The sequence below is a fragment of the Sipha flava genome, unplaced genomic scaffold (assembly GCF_003268045.1).
Source record: "Sipha flava isolate LNK unplaced genomic scaffold, YSA_version1 522_pilon_pilon, whole genome shotgun sequence".
Taxonomy (NCBI): domain Eukaryota; kingdom Metazoa; phylum Arthropoda; class Insecta; order Hemiptera; family Aphididae; genus Sipha; species Sipha flava.
In genome coordinates this window covers 49870-74448 of record NW_020273480.1, presented here as the reverse complement: position 1 = coordinate 74448, position 24579 = coordinate 49870, and the positions used below count along the sequence as shown (strand labels likewise).

Genomic DNA, 24579 nt, shown 5'->3' with positions numbered 1-24579 from the left:
CTGACCTGAACTGGAAACCCCTGAGCGGCGAAACGGGTATCATATCGGAATTTTCGGATACAGATGAACTAGGACTAGGCGTGTTCTCTTGGTGCAGACCGTTTCTGATGGCCTCGACGACCTTCTTGACGCGGCCACGTTTCTTCTCGAACTTGGGCGTCTCCATGGACGTGGCCCGGCGCCTGGACTTTCCGGTCGTCCGGCTAGCGTTGTGGTTGATTTGCCACCACGACGATTTGCCGGTGCCTTCGTTCTGGATCTTCTCGAACCGGCTGTGCAGCGACAGATTGTGACGTATCGAATTCTGAAACGTTCGAATAAACCCAATGCGTTAGTACACGGAGGAAACATAAAACAAGTAACGCTATATGACGTTATTACGATGTATTTACGACGAACACTACGACTACGGTCCAGGTAAGATTTAAACAGTTTCACGCGCGCGAATATCAATAATAGCTGTCCCGGGTACGGATACGCGAGCCATTAAATACATGTTACACACGTCCTAATAATAGTTATTTAACTCAATAATAACAGTAATAATAATAATAAAGTAACCGTTGTAATCGACCAAACACAAAACCTTACAGTCCGTAGCGGTGAAATTAATAACAAGAATAATATCGTGCAGGTGTACAGGTTCAAAACCTGCGCAAATTATATAATATCGTACAACATAATAAAGCGCGATACAATGTCATCGCGACTGTGCTACTGCACGTCTGTTAAAAAAAATCGGAAGTTTTATTTCCCGATTACTTTGCGCCGTGGCGCCAAATTTAATGCTATCCGATATTGAATAATGGTTGAAGAAAAATTAGAAACATATAATCTTAGAAATAACATTAATGATCCGCATTGGTTTATTTTTGCTCTTTGGAATTTCAGGCTAAATGTAAACACTCTTATACACGAATAAATAGATACTTAATAGATTTTGTCAATCAATTCATCCGAACATAGTAGTTTGCACTGTGGCCTCCGGTTGGACTTAAGTCCAGCGCTGATAATACGGAACGTGATACACGTTCCGTATTGTGATGATCTAGTATTGTTGAAATCGATTGTAATCGTCATTCGCGTGTTGTACGTATTCGAAGCTCGTACAAACGAGGAAATGTACGAAAACCTTAACATGCGCACGTCCGAAAAATAAGAATAAAAAACGAATACATAGGTACCACTCGGTTCGACAATGATTTCAGAACAAACGAATGTTATTTAATATTAAAATATGTCTACGCAGTGTTGTCGTATATTCATCATTATGCGTGATGCCAACGATACACTATAAATGTATCCGAACGGGGTACGGGGTTAAAAAGTTTGCGTGTAAAGTTTTTTGAACTTTTTCCGTACAAACTTACACGCGGGGTATTTACATTGCGCGTGCACAGACGTAGTGTATGGGCGAGGGGGCTTAAATATGTATATATAATAAATAAATTCATATCACAATTCAAGGCTGAAAATCAGAAACATGTTTTATCGAATACAACGAAGAGAATACGTTTGCTTGTGTTTACATGATAGGTAATGTACTTATTTTTGGTCTGTACAAAAATAAAAAGCTTACTTCGTAAATAAATGTCATAATAAATTCAATTACAATGTTTGACGGAATGACCTTCTGTAAATACATTTATAATATCTACCATAAATTTATGTATATATGGTGTTTTTTTTTAATTTGATTAAGCTTTATTAAATGTACGACGAAGATGGAAGTAGACAACACCACTACGGAGTGAACCGAAACACACAAGTGTAATGCGCAATAAGTGTAATAAGCCCGGCCAATGACAGCGGTCCAGTAACGAGGGTTAAGTGAAAGATCAACTTTATAACCAAACTCTGAGCCTACATTTATTACTATTATTATTATTTTTTTTTAAATATTTTTTTATTCTCTTACGTACGGCAATGTGACAAATTATCTGAACGAGAAAATAATATTCAAATCTTTTTAACAGATCGTTGTTTTAAAATAATTTCTAATTCATCGAAGCAAAAATAATAATAACAATATTGAGTAATTAAATAATCATAATATAATCGAATCAGCTTATTCGAAAAAATATTATAAATAATACTACAATAAATATATATACTTGTTCATTGCGTTTTATCGAATTAATCAAGGCTCGAAGACCAATGAAATACCTTATGTAAAATATGATTGATAACAGAAAACGATTTTTATTCGTTCCAGACTGAGGCTTTTTCGAACATATTAATTCCATTTACTGTATTATAATGTTAATATAGTTGTCAGACCTTACTTATTTCGACCACATTAGTGTGTAAAATATGTTCATAGATAACAGAAACATGTGCCTTTTGAATTTTATGATAGTTTGATACACAAAGACTACAAGAATAAACGGGTTATTTTAAGAACTAAAAATTAAATGACAAATCGTATTAAGTTACATAAGGCGATAGTTTTATATTCACTATTTCATAAGAAAAAGTCCATATTATAATAAACTACATTATACAACGACGTTTTTGTTTACAACGTTTAAGTATTGGACGTATTGGACCATTATTAATATTTTGATAATTACAATGCTGCATTTAAATTAAAATATATTACGTTCTTATTCAAAACTTGGAGCGATCTACGTTTCTGTTTTTTTTTTTTTGTAATTAAAATAACTTGATTTTGACCGGTTATTTTAATAGAATACGATTCTTGTTATAATTGATTTATAAGACGTTTACGTGTAAAAATATACAGACAAATCTACAGACACAGACCATATTGGACAATGAACAACATATATTTTTATTAAAATACGACAATAATAATATTGTTTTGATTAATACAAACAAAACAAAATATAACAATATATAACCAACGATGTTGTAAAACAAACATATATTTAGCACATGATTATATTACGTAAGAAAATAGGTTAATCATTTCTCAAACATAATAATAATATATCGTTAAAGGAAAGAATATGTAGTGTGAAGTAAATAATTAGATGTTTAACAGATCAGATAACGCAACTAAAAAATGTTGGATTCAATTTCTGGGTACGATTTGTTATCATATTAAAAACAATATCGTATACCTATAAGATTTTGATTATTTTATGATAATTCCGTGTGTACTGCCATGTAACTTAGTATAGTAGTTATCTACTGTTAACAATTCGTTCGTCAAAACGATATCGCATTTGTTGATCGATTTTTGTTCGATTATGATTGTAAATAAAACATATTTTGCTTACAGTGAGAAACGTCTAAGAACAAATGTAATTCAGGCACGCCTATTTAAGGAAAGGCTAAAACGTGGAGGATACAGCTTTAAAAATAAATGCGCGGTTATAATTTTAATTTTCAGTAACGCCACGGCCACACGGAGTCAAGACATATATTATTATCTCTTGTAAAAATTTTATAGCTGCAATAATCGTAAACAAAACGGAACACTCGCGCGCACACACGTCATTATCATCACATCCATCTTCTACAGGTTAACGGTTACAAGTGCTTTAATTATAATGATGTTATTGGTATACTCTTATCTGAATATAATCCTTCTGAAAATTATTTAAAATAAATCGAGAACGACATTGGTTCAGCATGTGGCGCGCCAACGAACACGTAGCATTATGAAATAAATCGACAGCGGCCAAAACAATTTATAAAAAAAAACCGTCCGATTCGGATTTGTAATAATAATCTATGTCAAACGAATAGAAAAAAAAAACCTTTCAAACATAAAAGCAGATGAAAATGGGCGGTGAAACGTTTCCCAGAGGAAAAAGAACGCGCAAGATGCTGTACAGGAATATATATACACAGGAATATTCACTATACTACAGTAGAAGTAACATTATTGCATCCAATAATCGCGAACGAAAGACATCTATAATACACACGCGAGAAGCTCTGCGGCACAACAGTACTACTAACTGTAATAACTGTGCCTTGCGAATAATAATCACCAATCGGACGAAACTTTGAAATAACTTTGGTTCAGTAACGCGTTTAATAAAAAATTGTTGATAAGAGTATGAATAAATGCACTCGCACGAAATATTTAACGATGAATATTTTTCAATCGATAAAAATCTGTTCATAAAAATTCTTTGCTAAGTTTGTCTTCGCTCGCCGTCAGATCGTTGCAGTTGGTTGATTTATAATTAACATTAAACATGTTATCAACTGAAACGTTATAAATTTATCTTAATTTTTCTTTTTCTTAGAATTTCGATAGACCTATGGCCTTTATGTGCTGTAATACATTGCAGCCAGGTTAGTTGGCCATTAGAAACAAGGAAGTGGGGGGAAAGGAACACATGCTAAAACAATTAATGCATTATGCGATATCGAGACGAGGGAGAGAGTGTTTACTACGGTCACTAGTTTAAAACGCGTCGCCGAGTACAACGAAAAAAAATTGTACTTGATATAATACAATATATTCGAACGCAATTCAATAGGTTTTCGTATTGAAAGGTTTGATAAGAACGAAAACGTGTGTAATTTTAAACGGGCGGAACATGATACGTTTGTGCAGTGTCCAAACGCTACTACTACTACTACTCTATGGAAATCGGGACCAACACTTTTTGTACTTGTTTTTTTTTTTTTATAATACGGCTGCATGCACTGCAACAGGTTTACGAATCAATAATTTATCGATTACATCGACCGCATGTAATTAGTTGATTTCGACATGATCTTATCACAATTTGAAATATTGCCATAATATGATTTGCATGTGCAATAGATGTTAAAACTAGTGATGGGAATAATCAAATGATTTTAATAATCGAATTAATTTTTCAATCGAAAGATAAAATAATCGTATGGTTTTTTTTTCACTTGAACGATAAAATAATCGAACGCTTTTTTCACTCGAAAGGTTTTTTTTATCTCACTACCCGTATACAATATAATTATATATATAGTGACTAATTAATACTCTAAAGTTTATAGCCATTGGTTTTATAAGTATAGAAATTGGTACAATGTAAACGAATAATATAATACAATTAGGTAACACTCGGTTGAAGTAGTACCAACTAATTTTTATAATCTTTCGAATATATCATCAGTGAATTATTTATATCATGTATCTAAGTAGAGAATAAAAAATATAAAATAGAACAAATATTCAATACAAGTATTTAATTATGAAATATAAAATAAACAGCATAAATATAAAATATTTCAAACTGATACAATACTAAAAATTGAATAATGTCTAAAATAAATATTAATAATTATTTAGAAACTGCACCTTGCATTGTGAAAAAATGTTAATTAATAAAGTTAAATTAAAATTACTATTTAAAAATACAATATAATCTAAATTTTTAGAGTAATCTGTTCGGACGGTGGTTTGTTTATTTGTCCCGTCATTGAAAACACGCATTCATTCTGATGGAACAGAAATCACAGGAACACAAATATTTTAATTGGTGCGTATAAATTTCAGGAAATAAATTTTTGTATTGTTTCCAAAATAAAATATTTGGCACTTGAAGCATTTTTTCATTCATTTTTTTTAAATGGTCGCATATCACCGATCTTATATAATCTTAGATGATTATCTAAAACTATTTTTGGAAATAATTGTATTGTATTTCCTATTAACGGGTTTTGCTATTGAAAATAAATGAAGTGATTGAAATATGGAGTTAATTTTTTTATTATTGAACATAACGGGTAATACACTAATAAATTATATATGAATACGTAATTACATATATGTGTACATATATTTTTTGCTACTGAATTTAATTAAAAAATTGATATATTTTTGTTTGTTTCCGATGCTGACAATGTGGTTCAGCAAGAAAGTTTTCTATTTTGTTTAGACAATCCAATATTTCTTCACAATTGTCTACAGAGGATAATACTTTTCGAATTTCTGTTAGGTGTTACAAACATGTAAACAAGTAAAATTTCTATTTTATTTTTACAAACCTTCTAAAATTTATCATAATCTACTAAATAGAAGATTAATTTATCCAATGAGATATAGAAAAACCGAGCGTCTTAACAGGTGGTTTTTACATTGACTAGTATAGGAAAGGTCTAGGGACCGACGGAAAATAGCGTCTTATAAGGGAAAGTGTCTTAAACGGGAGCGTTTAAGAGAGTTTTACTGTATTACTTACCTATTAAATAGTCTAATAGTCGGTAGTGTAGTATACGCCATATGGGTAAGAAAAGTAAATGTGAGATAAGAAACGCATTCGAATCTTTTTGTCATGATATGTTTAATTTTTCACGATTATTACAAATTTTTATCATAAGAATGTTTTATTCGATTATTTCATGCGATTATTCCCATCAATAGTTAAAACTACGATGACGGTCGACGGACATTGTAATAACAAGGAGTGTTTGTAGTAGAGATGTAATGTATATTCGAATAATTGAATTATTCGAATACTCGAATATTAAACTTCGAATAGGTTCGTCGTTAATAATTCGAATATATAAATATTTGAATACTCGAACATTCGAATATCAGTATTCGATGCTACAATACCTATAATTATTAAACGTTTTGTGTTGCGCGAAAACTTAAACAAGTAATTTTCGTTATGTATTGTATTGTAAAATCGAATACTGATACTCGAATGGTCGAATATTCAAGTATTCGAATTATTTATGCAGGACCTATTCGAGTTTGAATAATCGAATAATCGAATATTCGAATATTCGAATAATTCCCATCACTGGTTTGTGGCTCTATAAGTAATTTAATTAACAAGCCTAAGTTCTACACATGAAAAAGTATACTTGTCATACGCGCGTTAATAAACATCATTAATGGATACAGGAAAATGAAATAATTACGTCGCAAAAACGCAAACGTTGTACTAGGTAAGGTTTCTCCTTTCATTTGCATTCATTATTCTGTTCTGTTATGTTGTTATTATTATTATTATTATTATTATTATTATTATTATTATTATTATTATGATGATCGCCTTCGCGAAAACGGAGTTAATTGTAAAATGTCGGGTATTTCGCACGAGTGCACAACACACAAGTTGCGTGGTGTTTTGGGCGACGCCGCACGCGCGTCAAGGCCTTGGAGCGACCACCAAAAACCACGGCGCGGTGATGCAATCGTTCTCTAATCGGTTGGCAAATCCGTATGAGTAACGATTTACTTATTGACGCGGCGTCATCGTTACGATAACTGTGTGCGGCGTAACTTTTGCAAAATCGGGTACCGCCGCTAAGGTTAGGTGTACCTTAAAAGTCGAACAGTTGATGTCGTTGTGAAATTACGCTTGATGACCGCTTTTAACGGTTATCAAAAACACAATTCAATGCGCGAATGCGAACAATGGTTCCGGACATACAAACGCATAAGTCATCGGCGTGACGTACTGATTGACCGACAACCCAATCCGCTGACACACCATTTTGCCGACACCCGATTTACCGACATTATTTCATTATATACTTAAAAATATACATTTTCATACCAATATATTTAGTTCAAAATTAAATATACTTAAAATTAAAAATATTATATATTAATTTAATATATTATTTTTTTTATATTTTAATCTTCTAAATATTCCATAATACAAATAGTACCATTTTCTAGCCTAAAATTGTATAACAAATATATTATTATTCATTATTAATATCAAATCCAATTGTATAAATATTAAAAGCTATACCTTTATTTTGCAAATGATAATCTTTCCTCCAATAATTCTATAGTGTATAGTATAGTCTTAGTAACATTTTGATTGTAGATTGTGATATTCTAAATGTCTAAATAAAAATTATTGTTATATTTTGTAAAACTACAATTTGTCGGCGAATTGAAAAATTTTCCATTTTTACCAGAAACCGGTTTCCGCGTCGGCAAAACGAGTAGTCAACTAATTGAGTGTCGGCGAATCGGGCCTAAACCGTCGTCGGGCGTAATGAATAGACAATATTATAATACGATTAAGCGATGCCATTTTGTGTACCTGTAGTACCCCCTGGACGTAAAAATAACGATTCACGTGAAATCGAATTTTATTGCAATAGGGTCCCCTCAAATGCGATTAGCGATCCGAGCATCGTATCAAAAAGAACGTTCCTGGTATCGTACAGTGACAGAAGGAGAGCACGTATACTCTCCTCGAAGTGCAATGTTTTTGGTGGGCGCATTTTAAAAAAAAAACTAAAAAACGATAAAATTAACATGATGACAGTTCGAGGTGAATTAAATCAGGGTTCTTTTGAAAAGCGACAACAATCGAGAATAATAATCGAAAATAATATCCGCAACTAACAAGTTTGATCGTATAATAATTATTATTAACGGTTACATTTGTAATAACAATTATAATACATTAGTAAACTATAATAGAGGTGCTAAGAAACAATTTTGCGTTACGTCACACACAGATGTATCCGGATCGCCTTCGATCTCGCGACGGTTAGCCGATTTTTGTCGACCGAACGCGTTGTCCCCTCCTCGGCCGGTATACGTCTTACAATAATAATAATAATAATAATAATAATGAGAACAAAAATAAATGTTTGCGTCGAACAGTCTAACGTCATCGTCTGTTACTACTACTACTACAATTACTACTACTACTACTACTACTACTACTACTACTACTACTACTACTACTACTGCTACTACTACTAAACTACTACTACTACTACTACTACTACTACTACCACAACACTATGCGCTGTTGTGTACGTTCGAGAAGAACCGGTCGTCCTTCAGAGACCTGGACGACGAACGCGATGGACGCGCGCGCACCCGCTGTGGAGTTTCGTCACTGCTGGCGCTAAGATATTCTTCCGAAAGAAACTTTCCGCCACCAGTGGATCGGCTACCGCGGAAACGCGCGGACGCCGCGTTGAGCAAGTCCCCCCGACAGCGACACTATTTTTTTATTGGGGGGAGGGGGCACGGGTGAAATAACGTTTTACGTTTTCCCGTCGAAACCAAACCCGCACGTCATCGTCACTGCATAGACACAGCGGTCACCCCTCGCCGTACACTCCTCCCGTGCCCACTCATCGGTACGCGATAAATCATACGAGCACACACGGTACACCTCCGGAGGTCGTCTTGGGCAATCGAGACGCGCTTCGCAGTAAGGAATATCGACGTTGATCGGTGACGACCTCGAGAAGCGTTCGATTACGAAACATATATGTTTTTAAGGTTAGACCAATTTTCGCTGGTGCACGATCTAATACGTAGCTCCACGTACTATAAGCACGTGCAAGAGATCAATGAAATGAGCGTACGTTTAGCATCCGTAAACGTTAACGTTGACATGGTGCGCACGCACGTGTGCGAGGTTAAATGTTTTGAGCGTATTTTTATTTTTAATCATATTCACTTCGATTGGACTCCTAAAATTATCCTCAGACCTAAACCGGTATCCTAAATATAACCAGAGTTTCTCACCAGAGATGCGTCGTACACTAATAAGGCAATGACTGAAACGAAGATTTCACGTTCCAGCCGCTTCAAATTTTATATATATGTATGAACTCCCGAACTCGACAAGTCGTCAGATATATAGGCCGACGAATAATTGTTAACGAACAAACAATTGTATTTTAACTAGGAAGAACACGTGAATGTTCAACCTTGTTGCATATTACTATTGCAACAAGACTTTTGGTTGTCATATAATATTGAAATAGGGAAGGCACCCGGTAACATACATGCACCCGGTGTGTTAATTAAACGTTAAGGTTTCAGGTGGCAATGGAGTCTGGTTACAATGCCGTGCACACATTATTTGAATTTTGAACACCATTTACTCTTATATATTATGGAAAAAAATACATGTCATCTTATTGTAAGTCTAATCACAAACTACTTAAGGTATGTAATAACACACAATGGTAATATTAGAACGGGACAGATGTGCGAAGTTGTCTTGGGAATTAAAACCAGACGAATGATTTGCTTAGGTCAAAATATCGACGAGTTTCATACGTTTGATTTATGATAAATCCGGGGACATTCTTTAAAAAAAAAAAAATAATAATAATCCTTTTTACCGTGTATGACGTACAAATGCAGATGCGTACACCCTTTGGAAATACTAAAGTTGTTCGGATTCAAATCCGGGACGAAAAGACATTCACCATAAATATTTTACACATGCATAAAATTGTTTCAATAGACCCTTTTTTGTATAATATATAATACATAACGTGTTCCAGTTAAATGGAAACCGTTTCCTCCGCGATATGCGTATTTGCAACTATATCCACTCACCGCATACATCTGCCATCACCACCCCTGCATTGATCTGAAGGACCATTGTCCGGCGACGACAGGCCGGCTGTTTCGAAAATATCATGAGAATTTTGGGACGAAAAGGGATGCCAGTGAACATTATTCCGCACCCCCGCAACCCTTTTTGTACTGAATTCCCAGCAAACAGGATTTCTCACGGTTGCGATATGATGTTGGACGAACGCATGTATATTGCACAACGCACGTGCATAACATTATATAGTGACGTACCCAAAAATACAGAAACAATGTAAAAATACCATTTCAAACATCTCAAAGGTCCAAAGTCCCACACGACCCTTGCAATCGGTGGGTAGCACACAAAATCGACGGATTCTACGAGAAAAATAACAATTAAAACGTCCAAACAATATTCGATTCTTCGGTTTTTTCACTCAGTGCCTGAAGTTTCGATGTTCGTTTTCTATCATATTAATCTAGAAAAAAGCTAATACAAGGTTCACAAAAATAACTTCGTAAAAACGAGAAACGAATAACTTTAAAAACAATTAACCAAAATCTATTAGCTATAGCATATTATAATTAATTGGTGTAACAATGGTAGTTTTGAAATTGTGTCTAGTTTTTACCTAACCTGCAGTAGTGATAAATTCCTAAACGATTAAAATAAAAATAATCATATACATATATATACATACAAAATATCAAGGATACGGCTATCTATGAGCATAAATAGTATCATTAACAGAAAAAAAATGAAAAATGCCAACATCAATTACACTTACACCATCGTCGTTCTGACAACATTAATTTTTATTACGAAACACGAGAAAGTATTTATTCAAAACAGTTTAAAAGCTAATTTTATTTAAACTCATAGAGCACCAAATTATTTGTTGTAAGTATTTAAATGTAAATACATAAGTACGGAAATAGATTTAAAATAATGTAGACACATAATTCGAATACTATTAAAAAAATGTTCAACTCGATACATTAAAGATAGTGAGATTAAAAAGACACTAGTTTCATTCAAATCCATTATAAAACAAATAAAATATTATTAATTTAAACAAATAACTTAATGTTATTCATTGGATTTAAGGATAAAAAAAAAAAAAAAATGATGTATATAATACGTAACCATAGAATTTTTGGGAAAAATTAAAATACTATACCGACGAGAAAGCTCACTGTTTTTTGTATTCGATTCGATATCCACGTCTATTAGTTGTTAAATATACGTACAAGTGAAAAAAAAAGGAACTTAATGTACAAGTAAAACCGAGTTCGTTCTCCTTTCTTGCTCTTTCACCGCTCTCTCCGTCTTGTCCACTGCTTGGACATCCATACGTATGGACAATCATTTATTACATACGTACGTCGTCCACTATCGGACACACGGATCTGGAAACCGGTTGGATAGGTGGAATCGAAATTGGATGAGTATATTATCAGAAAAGGATATCAATTTCGAGTCTATAACAAATCTAGTTATTTTAATACCCGTGTATCATTTTAGTTTATTTCCTCCTTGGAGTATTTATAAACCTAATGTATATTTTCTAAACTATTTCGGTCATCTTCGATTCACCTTCAAACATATAGTTCATATTATTATGATTTAAAAATAAAAGGAGAAAAGGTGTTGGTAATATTGGTAGATTAAGAAATAGTAGTAATGATGGTAATACATAATAGACAGTAGTAGTATATACTACCTATATATTAGTAGTAATATAGTGATGAATGCTTCAAGTATACATATAGAGTCGAAAACGCCGTACATATATTATAGTGGTAATTATGATCGTTGGCTGCCCCGGGGCACCGCGAGAGCATACCTGTCGAAGGCGGGGGCTGGTGGCATTGGCCTGCGGCAAGATAATCCTGCCACCACGAACAAAAAGAAACGCGGATGCTTCGAAAAGCGCCCATTGAGGAGGTCTTTGACCGTCAGAAATGTTAATTTTATCTATGTCGTTCTCGAAATAGCTTGGTAAACTTCAGTGTTTTTATTTTTCTTTACGCTGCTTCAGCGCATTCTCGAATACATTGTACACGCGCATACATGTTGCGCGATCACTACACGATCCATCAGCTAAAGCATCACCCCCGAGACCGTGCGAAAAGCCGATAGAGACACATACTGTGTTCTCGGTCCCCAACGGATTTCAGGTCGATGGAAATCGGTCAATAGAAAAAAAAAGTATCGACATCGGCCCGTAGTTGACGAAAACTTATTTATTATTCGTGTCACGGTTGCACGGTGGTGCGACGCTATAATATAATTAACGGAGACGAAATAGAATAGAAAAAGTAAAAAATAAGCGCTCAGGATTTGCTGACAGTAAAAAACGTTAAATATTATTGATGAGTGTTTTCGGGCTCACTAAAACACTATATGATGTGGTACGCGCATCAAAATAATATATTTGAAAATTCAAAGTTATGCACATACAGGCACTTGTTCATATTTTTATTTCGCACATTTATTTTATTAATTTTTCCAATTGAAATATATTATACTCGTATGAATATGTATTTTCCGAAGATTAACCGTTCGTGTAGGTACAAGTGTAGAAAAAAAATATATATATACATATTATAAATGTATGCACGAAAGAATAGAATTACGAAATATTTCTCGTCGGTACAATAACTTATTACGAGTGCGCGTTCACGTACACGAATTTTACGCACGCAGCCAATACGTGTGCTATCGATATTTCAAAAACTTTTAGCGAAAATATTTCGAATAAAATCACTTTACGTGTGTTCGCGCGGTAGTTTAGCGGAATTTCGACCGCGTGCGCACGTATTATGTGTCTCAGTCGGTCGGTCGAACGATCCGACCGCACCACGAGGGGCCAATGGCCGATTTTTCGTCGCACAAAGCAATATTCAAAGTGCAATGTACGTGGTGCTGCAGCAGCGCCAACCTATCTACGTCACATGCGCAACAAGAGAGGCGTGATGCGCGCGTCTACAACATCCTAGTGGTCTCGTCACCGTTCAATCGTTACGATTTTTTTTGATTTTTTTACACATCGCGTTTACATTTTCCTCCCTCTACTCCTTATCGCCCCCCCTACAACAATCCGTGTACATTAAACGCGAACACCGTTCGATTCGATATCCGACTCCAAGGCGCTCGCAGCGCGTTACAAACGTAATAGCAATAATAATTGGGTCCTCGGATTGAGAAAGCGATGTTGTGGGTTTCACCGATCCGCCACGAGTTAGTTCGTATGGTTTTAAACGTGGGCACACGTTTATAAATGTATGCGCACGCGTATATAATAATATATTTATGAACATTATTAAACGACGACGACGGTGACGGCCGTGGCGACGACTCGTCCGTCCTTGCCTGAAGATGTATTTTAAGAAAGTCCAGTTAACGGCTACGCGGCGCCACACTAAACCAGAACGACCAGTTTCAGTCGTCGTTTTCTTCCTCACGGGTTGTGCACGCTCACACACAATATGAATTTATTACGCTACTACACACGTATACGCACAGCGTACACACAATATTATATGAAATCTTATCGGTTCGCATCTCACCTATCGTGTTTAAATGTACATTTTTTCACGGTCGGAACATTTAATAATAAAAATACACGTTTGCGTACGCGCGAATCTAAAAATACGCACGCGCTCCTCGTAGATATTATAATAAAATCGTGTACGCTTGCCGTTCGAATCGGGCCCGGGCAAGGTGCGATACGAGGTGGCAGCGCGCCGATGTAGGCCGCCATTGGTACCGTCGCTGCCACGGTTAATAGTTGCCGCGACGCATTTATTATCATCGTCTGGAGACACATGTTTACTATATTATTCATGCAAATATAATGTAAAATATAGTTATTATTATGGAATTTAGTCGTACGGGCGAGTTGTCAGCGAAAATTTGGAAAGTGAAATAGTTGAAAAAAAAAAATCTTATCTCAAAAACCGATTGCGTGCTTCTTATCGTATTTTATATTGCCCAAAAACGACATTGTACCACTAAACTAAAAGTTCGTTCCACAGTCGTATGTCACCGCAGCCGCGCGTCAGAATCGTTATTTTCGCGGTGTCGGAGTACGGTTTTTTTTTCTCCCTATTTCGATCAGTTTCCGCTCGGTTTCGAATAGGACAGTTTGATTGCGTATGTAAATAATATGCTGTCGATCATGTATTATCTATTTTCAATTAGCATCGCGATTCGACGACGAACGAGGACACACCATCCGTGTCAACTTCTTTCCTTGCTTTCAAAGTTGCTCCTTCCCCACCCACAAAATACGTACACACTGCGGGAACATGCACTACTGACGAAATGGCTTAACAATCGTTCGCCCGATGGAATAAACGGCGATAATAACGATAAGATCTCGTTTACAGTATTATTGCAAAGACAGAAATCGACACGTGTATTATCGATCACGAGTTATCGCTTATTTACATCTACTGCGCATGAAAAATATGAACACGAGTACAAAATATAATATAGTTGTACACGCGATTAATATTACAATAGTCGAGAAACCGCACGGCCAACAACGTGTAGATCACGGTACGCGATCGAGCACGTTGTCTCCGAATCAATTCGAAAACTAGACTAATAGTCGCATTAAAAAGTTACGCGAGTCATCGATTATCCCAATAGTCGCCGCATACCGACTGCAATAAGATGTATACGATTTAATCAATTATTATACTGGTCGTACATATGTTTATGGTAAAAAGACAGTGTGTTCGAGAGGCTTTTACCATGTAATGCCGGAGCGAAATTTATTATTTTTTATATTTTGGCAAAACGTGAATTCGGTAATTTCCGACACACAATTTCTTTTTAGACACACATAAATATATACGTATAAAATAGGCCAGTTATTTTTCACCAGAAACTCCTACGTCCCCTTAAATAGTACACGATATTGTTTTCGCTATTTTAAGAAACAACCCACTACGCGTAGATTTTTCGCTTGGGAAACTGCAACGTATTAATAATTTCTCCCTCTTACGGCGAATAGCGGAAATAACTAATATTTTCTACACGTATACGGCGGAACCAAATTTTTCTTGCAATGATTTTATTATCGTAATTTTTTATCATTGTAGCCATATAGTCTACCCAGGACCTTCGACTTATCAAAAGTGTAGATTCTAGCATACATTTATGTATGACGAATATGCGTGTAATGCGTAATAACTAATAGGTATACACATATAACCTTGAAAAATATGATAATATTTACTACAATAATTAATTTAATTACTCACATCCGAGCTCATATCGTATGCTAAGGAAAACGCGTATTAAAAAACCAAAAGATTCTTTTCACACGTTAATATTATATGGTGGTATACATTTTTCCAAACCAAAGATGAATAATTTAATGATTCTTTGGAATTTTTTCATCCTTCGGCTAATATACAGGATTTATACATTTTAATGGACACTGAAATTATTGTAATACTCTATCGTCTAAAATGTACCTAAATTTGAGCTATGGTGTACAAAACTGAGAGAAAAATGAATCTATAACGTTGTTCAACATATATTAAAAAAAAAAAAACAATTAATTACAAGTTTCTACCTTATAGGTGTGTACTCATGTTAATTAATTTTATGACAAACAAGTAAAGAATATAATTATCTAAAATGTTTCGAGATCAAAAAAAAATTATATAGTACTCACACTAGGTGGAGTTTTATAAAGACAATATTTTCAGGAAATTAAACAAATATATTAGCATTAGATTATTATTAGCGTAGAACGCACAGCTTATTCAGTTCGTTTATGTCAGAGATGAATTAATTGCATACATTTTTTCGCCTACGTACGACACGTCCCGGGTTTTAAAAATAGCAATATAAACAAATATCGGTTAATTTTTGTTTATTTCATGCATATACCGTCTCTAGTAGACTGGTAATTCCTATCATTCCTACACAGTTTCTGCGTACTACTATCAAAAAATCATTAATAACGGATTGTGAAATTAATATAGTATTATAACACCTACAGAGTGCAAACATTACACCAAGATATTAAGTAGAGGATACGACGTTAATCTTTTAAAACTGTATCTGAACAGCGATTATATACGTACAATTGTTTGACAAATGCATACTTGTTAAAATTACGAAAAATTGCTCACAAATAATACATATACATATACGTATTTTCTTTGGACTTTGATACTGTCCAATCGTTTTAGGGCTTTCAAACGGTCCACTGTAAGACAATATTATGGATTAGGTGTATAATTAATATCCGACAAGCGTAAAATATTATATCATAAACCGACACATTTGGGCGTTGCCCGTTAACGATACGAAAATCGACGAATCAATGGATCCTCGATCAGAAATTTTAATTTTGCCAATCGTTTTTGTACATAAACAAATCTAACACTAACAAAAATAAATATTTGTTCCTTAAAAATTACGCACACACCCATAAATTATACAATATATAAACTATAACAATATATTTATATAAGTATATTGTTATAGTTTTCGCCGATGCAACAATAACCTTCGGAATTTCGCGGTTCCGTAGTCTTGATATATACGTAGTCTTCATACTAAGTGTTGTAACGATGGTGATGGGAACGTGTGAAAAAAATAAAAGACCGTCCATTCAATCAAATAGCAAAATATATTAAAAAAAATAATAATAAAATTCTTATTGGTCATAATTTCTGAGAGAGAATAAAGCCATACTCGCCGATCCCATATAACTGGTGTACTTGGTCAGGCATTTGTCAATTAATGAACATGTACGATAGTTGGTTACTGCTCGTACCGGTAAACCTAACAGAAGTTAAAGTACCATCAATATTAGCACAAAACTTGGCGTTAGCTCTTACGCGGCTGTTACTCGTATCTAGGCGTTCGACTTGTCGTACATTAATACATATTAAAACCTACCCGTATACAAATTTAAAATATTAACTTAATATTATTTATATACAATATGAATATGAACTTTATACAATTTCTGTTGATTACTCTGCTTTAAACGAAAAATTACAATGCATATGTCCTAAAGGTAGAATAAAATTATACAATTCTAAAGTAAGTTATAATATATTATGTTGGTGTATACGTTTTTTTTTACTTCCTATAAAAAAAATTACAAATATATGACATTAAGATGTTACTTGGACGTACGTCAGATATTAACTGTATTTTTATTAAGTAAAACTGTAGAAATCACGCTCACTTTATATCATTCAAATGTATAATCTTATCCTTTTAAAATTTACAGAATGTATCTGTATAATAATAATACATAATTTACAAATATACATATAATAGTTACTCTGAAATTTATTGTTTTCTTATACATTATCGTACCGTTTTACAAAAATACTTCAAAACAATACAAATTTTACAATCAGCCAATACGAATAACTGACATATAATTTAATTCAAATTGGTCATACGATGAAATTATTAACTGGTCAAACTATACAATCCGTGTGCGAGAATACACCGTGATATTACCGTGAAAAAAGTATATCAGTACTGAGGGTAACGACAACTCATGGAAACATGCACTAGTCGTGTCTGAAGCAATAACCTGAGTTGATGATATATCACCGGTGACAAATTTTGGCCAAGTACACCGGTCGTGTGGGAACGGCTTTAGAAGCGTATATTTTTAGCCATGGCCGGGTACCTATTAACACGTACCTATACGCGTGTAGACAACACATGCGTGTAACCCCATACGCACAAAATACAAAATAATAACAACCGACCAATGGAGTATCGCTTTCCGACGGGTCAATAATCGAAAATATGGCGAACACAACCGTGTCCTATCCACCTCGTCCTATTCCTCTTTATCATATCCTCTCCTGATCACGCGACGTCTACGGCATCGGCGGCGGCGGCGATGGTGATCACGCGCGTAATGTTTATCGGTTGTCAATCAACGCGAACATACAATATTCTAAAAATAAAACATAATAATCTATACTGTTTTGCTGAACGCAGAACAAAATTATAATTATATCGCAGTCAATCGAGAAGCACCAGAATGATCAAAAGCCTCAGCAATGTTCATGTAATTAATACACACGGCTACGTATACAGATGGTTACGACCAATGGCGGATTAGGGGGTAGGCTAAAAGGTTTATAGACTAAGGCGGCTTTTTTTTATAGAATTAAGTGTTATTATTGACTTATTAGGTATATTTATTTTAATATATTTTTTTTATATTTGTCATATAAACACGATTAAAAATAATTTTAAAAAGTTATAATAATATATTAATTAATATTTATATACATATATTAATATGTATATTGTATGATGCGTACCTATAGGCTATAGTTAGAATATTACAATTATTATTACAATTTGAAAATATTTCATTTGTAATAAAATAATTACAGTTAGTTACTAGTTATTAATAATAACTTATTAGTATCTATGTACTTATTGGAAACATCCGACTATCCAAGTATAGGTATTTTCATATCTGGCTATTTATATTTCCGTTATGTGACTATATAAGCATTGTTTATTTGTACTGATAATAATGGTATCTGAAGTAAAATAATAGACATGAAATATTTTATTTTTAGAAATTTTCTATTTTAAAGGTTTAATATTTTATATTTTTTTTTTTTTTTTTTTTTTTGATAAAAAAACTGAATAAAATTTGAAGAGAAGGGTTAAGACTAAATATTGTTGGTTCCTTAATAAAACAATAGGGGGGAACAGAATGATTAAGCCTAGGGGCGCCAAAACGCTAAATCCACCAACTGGTTACGACGAACATAAAATAGTATTAAAATAATATATAATGCATGAGATATCTCTCGACACACGCTTGGGGTGCTGTACAAGGGTCGCAATGAAATCACTATTCCGACGAGGTAAATGAGTCGCCAAAATTAACCGGTTGTGACACATCTACGTGAGTGCGCGAGTATCAGGAAGTTACGGTAACATTGACGTTTATTTTTTATTAGAATTAGAATAATGAAAAATCGCTACCGTGCGAATTACTTTAGTATGTAATATACGTAGATATATAATACGTAAAACGTCACAACACCGCCACCGCCGTTGCCACAACCACTACATGCCACCACTACCACTGGACTAATAATAGGTCAACTTTGACGTCATCGAATATATAGAACAACCACGGTGGCGGGCCAAACGAATAAAAAAAAAAAAAAAAATTAAGCAATGAAACTGTAGGCGATATAACAGTATTACAATATATACTTGTAATATCATATATTAATATTATAAATTTGAACGAACGACATACCAGTAAAACCTGATTTTTTTCTTTTCTGAGCGATACCTACGTAGTATTATATATAGGAACATTTATAATATAGCAAAGTACGTGCGACCAAGACTAACGATAAGTGGATTTTCCTTAGAAACGAAAGAAAAACGATTTTTGGTACGATTGGGGCGGGAAGGGAGTCGAGATTTCGTATATTTAAACCACCCTTTGTATATCACTGTAACAATCGTTGTAACCATAGTCCACTGCAAACGCTACAGAACACAAACAAGCACTATATAACATGATTGTCGTCTTCGTGTGCGTTATGCTTAGCTGTTAGCACGAATAATGAAACATTTTTTTGTCGTTCGGTTTGTATTAGGTCGTTGACACCGAATTTTCACTAAACGACCAACACTCCGTCGTCGCCACGACCACCTCGGATGAACGGGACGGACGACGGATTAGAATAATATTTTTACCGCATACTATTAATATTATTAAACTCGTACTGGAATGTATTACATAAATACCCGAACGTATGTGTTGCGCTCTCCTACAAATACGCACGCACGTACGAGCATCACCATATTATGTTATTACGTGTTTTCACGGTATTGTAATAATAACATCGTTTTACAACCACGGATAAATATATATACACTCGAAAACAGCAGAAACAGTAGTCTTTTGGAACTCGCAGTCCTTATCAAAACTACACGAAGGACATAACTAATCATTTTATATCACACACACACATACACATGTACTCGTATATTTTTTTGTTATCGGTCGTATATTTGCATTGTACGCGCATTGATAGGAATATTAGGAACGACTTAGGCGCGCCCGCCCGTTATCAAAGTGAACAGCAGAGAGAAAGAGTGAGATAGAGAAGGAGAAAGACATGAAAAACTGAAATTGCGCAACCAACACAAGCACTCGTATCTTGAAAACGGTGAAATTATCTCGAGATAGTAACAGTGGCATTGTATTGTTAACGGTAATCGGTGTCATAACAATATCGTAACACACGCGGGCACAACGATACTCATATTTTTACGTTATTATTAATAATAACGAACGAATTTACGCGTGCGAGTTCAGTATATGCGCACAGTTTCGAGGCGCGTTCGAGTTGATTTCTGCGTGACCGAGTGGCGATTACGGAACGTGCGGTTTAAAAACATTTCAAAACGATAACGTGAAGATCTTTGGGGTGAACGAAGGGGGGGGTGGAGGAAGGTCTCATGCGATAAGCCAATTGGCAGCGCAGATTTGATGTAAACGACAGAAGAAAAAATAAAAATACAGCGGCGTAAAAAAAAAGCTCGGCGTTGAATCACATTTACGGTAGCCTGCGGAGATATTGCTGAATTCCGGACGATTTCATGTGCTATCGAACCGCAGCAGGTTAGGACACGGAGCGATTTAAAAGGAGATCAACTATGCATGTTTCAGTAGTCCCTTTGAATCTTTGTCCCGTTTTGTCGCGTTCCAGTTAAACGTTTCATCAACACATAGTATCGTATCCGTACGATCGACATATCGCACAGAACTGTAACACCATCTCACACATGCGACACACCCGGCGGCGAAGATTTGTACGGAATACCGTGGAAAACATCGGAGCAACGATTCGCGGCAGTCAGCTCTATAGGCTTCAAATTTGCTGATCGTGAATGTTTTTGTTCTCGTTAAACATATTCATTCATCGGTAAACTTCGAGAGAACCGGTCGGTTACCGTCGTACGGACCAAAGGCGGTTTAAAATTAAACGCGATATGACCGCGCGCGTACATTATCGCTTGTACGCAAGCGCATACGCGTAAAACGAAAACACCGCACGTTGTACGTGTGACGCGCGCGACGCGATAAGAAATGCCAAACGTGCTCGTGTACGGGAGTGCGAGTCCAGCAATAATGGGTGTTGACCAGCAGCTGTTTTCGGCATTTGGAAATGTACCAGTTGCCCTCACATATAATATACACGATTACAACATAAAATAGGGGAGGTAAATATGTAAATAATAAATAACGAATATTATAACATGATAAATATACTGTTTATAATTATAAGTAGGTAACATGCTATGCGGTTTGTCAAAAATATTAAACATTTGCAATCGTAATATTATTGTAGGTACCTATTGTACGTTTCTGTAATAATGACTAACAGCTTTTACAAAATCCAATCTGTTATCATATCATATCATCAACCAGAGCAACATTCGGTTGAGGGCAACCGGTGAATTTTGCTCTGGGTAGTTTTGGGGGAGTTGGTACGATAAAAGGTACTTTTTAGGGCGACTGGTGCACGACCGCAGCGATAACCGTGGTCGGACTGCGGACGTGGCGGCGACACTAACAGCTGGGCCGTAGATTCGACTAGCGGCGGCCGACGACCGTTTAAATAGTAACAAACGTAATATTTAAATGTACAAAACGATGTCGGGCGGATTGAATCAAGAGGGAAAAACAGTGTTGAACGATTTGGCGAGAACATAATACGCGAAATATGCGAAATCGTGTGCGCGCGCACACAACCTTGGGCGGTCTTACGGTCCACACGCGTCCCATCGAAAGCTCTGCTTCCCAGGCCGGAAGCCAAAATGCTTATGGTGCCAAAGGAATGTGGCGGCGGCGGCATGTGAAAGTGCGACGCAATTCGCCGGTCGAGCCGAGGTCACCTCTTCCCGTCGAATGAGAACCCCTGGCCGCCACCACTTCGACACCGAACTATTGGCCGGCGTGGCGGCGCCACGGTGCCGACATCTCCGTAACGACACCTGTTACTTCGGACCGCCGTCGAACATTATACTAAACGTTTGTGCGCGTGTGCCGGTCCGTACACGTTATGATCGAACGTGCGCGTTTATTTCTTTAGACGTTTTTACTTATATTTTTATTTTTTTCACCCGTGTGCGCGCTGTGGACAGTTTAGACATTTGTGTGTCCGACACACGTTATATAATTCAATCGGCGAATAAAAACGATTTTATATACGATTTTTTTTTCTCCAACGCAGTGGTTGAACGTTTTCTAGATTTTCGCAGAGTTTTTCTAAACAATCCTCTCCCAGGGTCTCTCCGCCCGCGACATCCTTTTTTTATTAGCTGTGTCCAATTAATTTTTTGAACGCGCTATTTTTGCGACCTTTGAAAATGCTCTCTGTTTTTTCAATTGCTTATTAATTACAAGTTTTTCAGCACGTCACAGGGTTTATGTAGCACTGTCCACCGATGATCATCAAAAGCTGCTTTGCAGCTTAATCGGCCCATATCACGAAACTATGTTGCTGTTAACGCTGCCCAAAATAACAAAAATATTTCTCATGGCTACATAACGAAAAAGACAAAAATAAATCGTTTTCATACCTTGCTCATAGACCAAAACGATTATTACAAATACACTAGCGCGACGATGTGTATGAAGATATAATATTGTTACTATTATATTATTACTATTGTGATTTTTTATATCCAAATAAATAAATACTCTGTGCAACAGTGAAGATTTTAATCTTTATATAGTAATGGGAAAATCTGAAAAAACCGCAGTGCGCAACAAACGTGAGATGCCAATATAAATGACATGGACCAGTAATAGTAGTACAGCAAGAGTATGGTGAACTATACTTAAGCCTGGGTCACAAATTTTAAAGGATCGCAAAATTGCAGTGTTTCATACTTAGTTATTTAATTTAATTTAATTAATCACCGCTCTGGTGAAAAAACCAGATTTCCAAGGGAACTACCGAAACTTTCCACGCCACTAGATAAGATAAAATCTAAGGTACACGTGTGAATCTATACTAAACTGTGCGTAATACAGAAGGCGCGTGTCTGGTTTTTCTTTCGGTCAATATAAAATTCTACTAATTGGATTAGCATACGCTAAATAAAATGTTTATGGCGCGGGCGCGCACGGTCGATGTGAAGGACACACCACTACGGTTTTTTGGCTCACGTTCAGGCGCCAACTTATTGCACGAGGGCACACAGGTCTAAATAAAAATTGTAAAACCCAGTACCGTCGCAGATGATTTCGCACCGAGAAGATAAAAGGAAAACAACGACGCGGAAAAACTTTCACGGGCTTCATCAACAATCGATGCGTAACAAACTCCGTATGGAAATGTACGCACGACTTACGTAATCCGAAACAGTGTAAGTCGTATCACTGCCGTTTATCACACTAAAATCCAAATAAGTTTTTAACGGAATTCGATATAACGTGTGAAACGACACACACTCGTCGTAGGTGGCACTCGTGTCCACTAAAAAACTATCACGACGACACTTGTCCAACTAGCCACAGGTCATGTTGCCGAGAGAACGCGTGATCGGTCTCACAATTTGGTCGAGGAAGTGGCAAGTCTGGACGATCACTTGACATCTCTCGATTCGACCACGTGAGCATTCCGAACGGTGTCCACTCATGCACGTTTGTGCATCGTAATAATACATTTAAATACAGTTGATACTATGAACGAGGTATGTATGTGTGCAATAAAAAAAAAAAAAAAGACACATCCGAAAAACAGAAGATTAACCTATTTTACACTAACACAACAACGAATTATAATTATATTAATATACGACTAATATAGAGGAGATGTAATAAACAACCGGAAACGAAGTGCAACGAATACGTTTTACTTTGCGTATATGTTCATATATTCATGGGCCCCCACACGAACATGATCAGAGGAGTCCATTATTCAATGGAAATAAATAAAAATAAAAATAAATACGTGTACAATGCCAACTCGTATTCATCTCTATATAGTGTCTACGCACTGACCAGCGTGCAAATTAATTCAGAATAACTATGCAATGTCAATAAATATACATATATTAACGTATTCTTATAAATGTAATATTTGGTTGTTCGAAAAAAAATTAGGATGCCGCAGTGTGTCAAAACATTAGAAAACCTATTATACAGATAGAGTTAATGCTTAATACGTAGACTTACATGTAGTTTAAGCATCGAACTACTTATTAATTACGGAAATAATACAAGAGTAAAACTCAAAAACTAATTATTCTATACCTGTATTATTCTAAC

General features: G+C 35.4%; 1 protein-coding gene across 1 annotated transcript in view; it reads right to left on the bottom strand.

The window, feature by feature from the left end:
* The window catches only part of LOC112690833 (forkhead box protein O), a gene marked incomplete at its 5' end in the record, with an annotated part of 45726 nt that overhangs the window by 5947 nt on the left and 15200 nt on the right, over window positions 1-24579 (bottom strand). Inside the window, 1 exon segment of the mRNA XM_025564928.1 lies at window positions 6-304. Coding sequence (XP_025420713.1) covers window positions 6-304 — 299 coding nt within the window.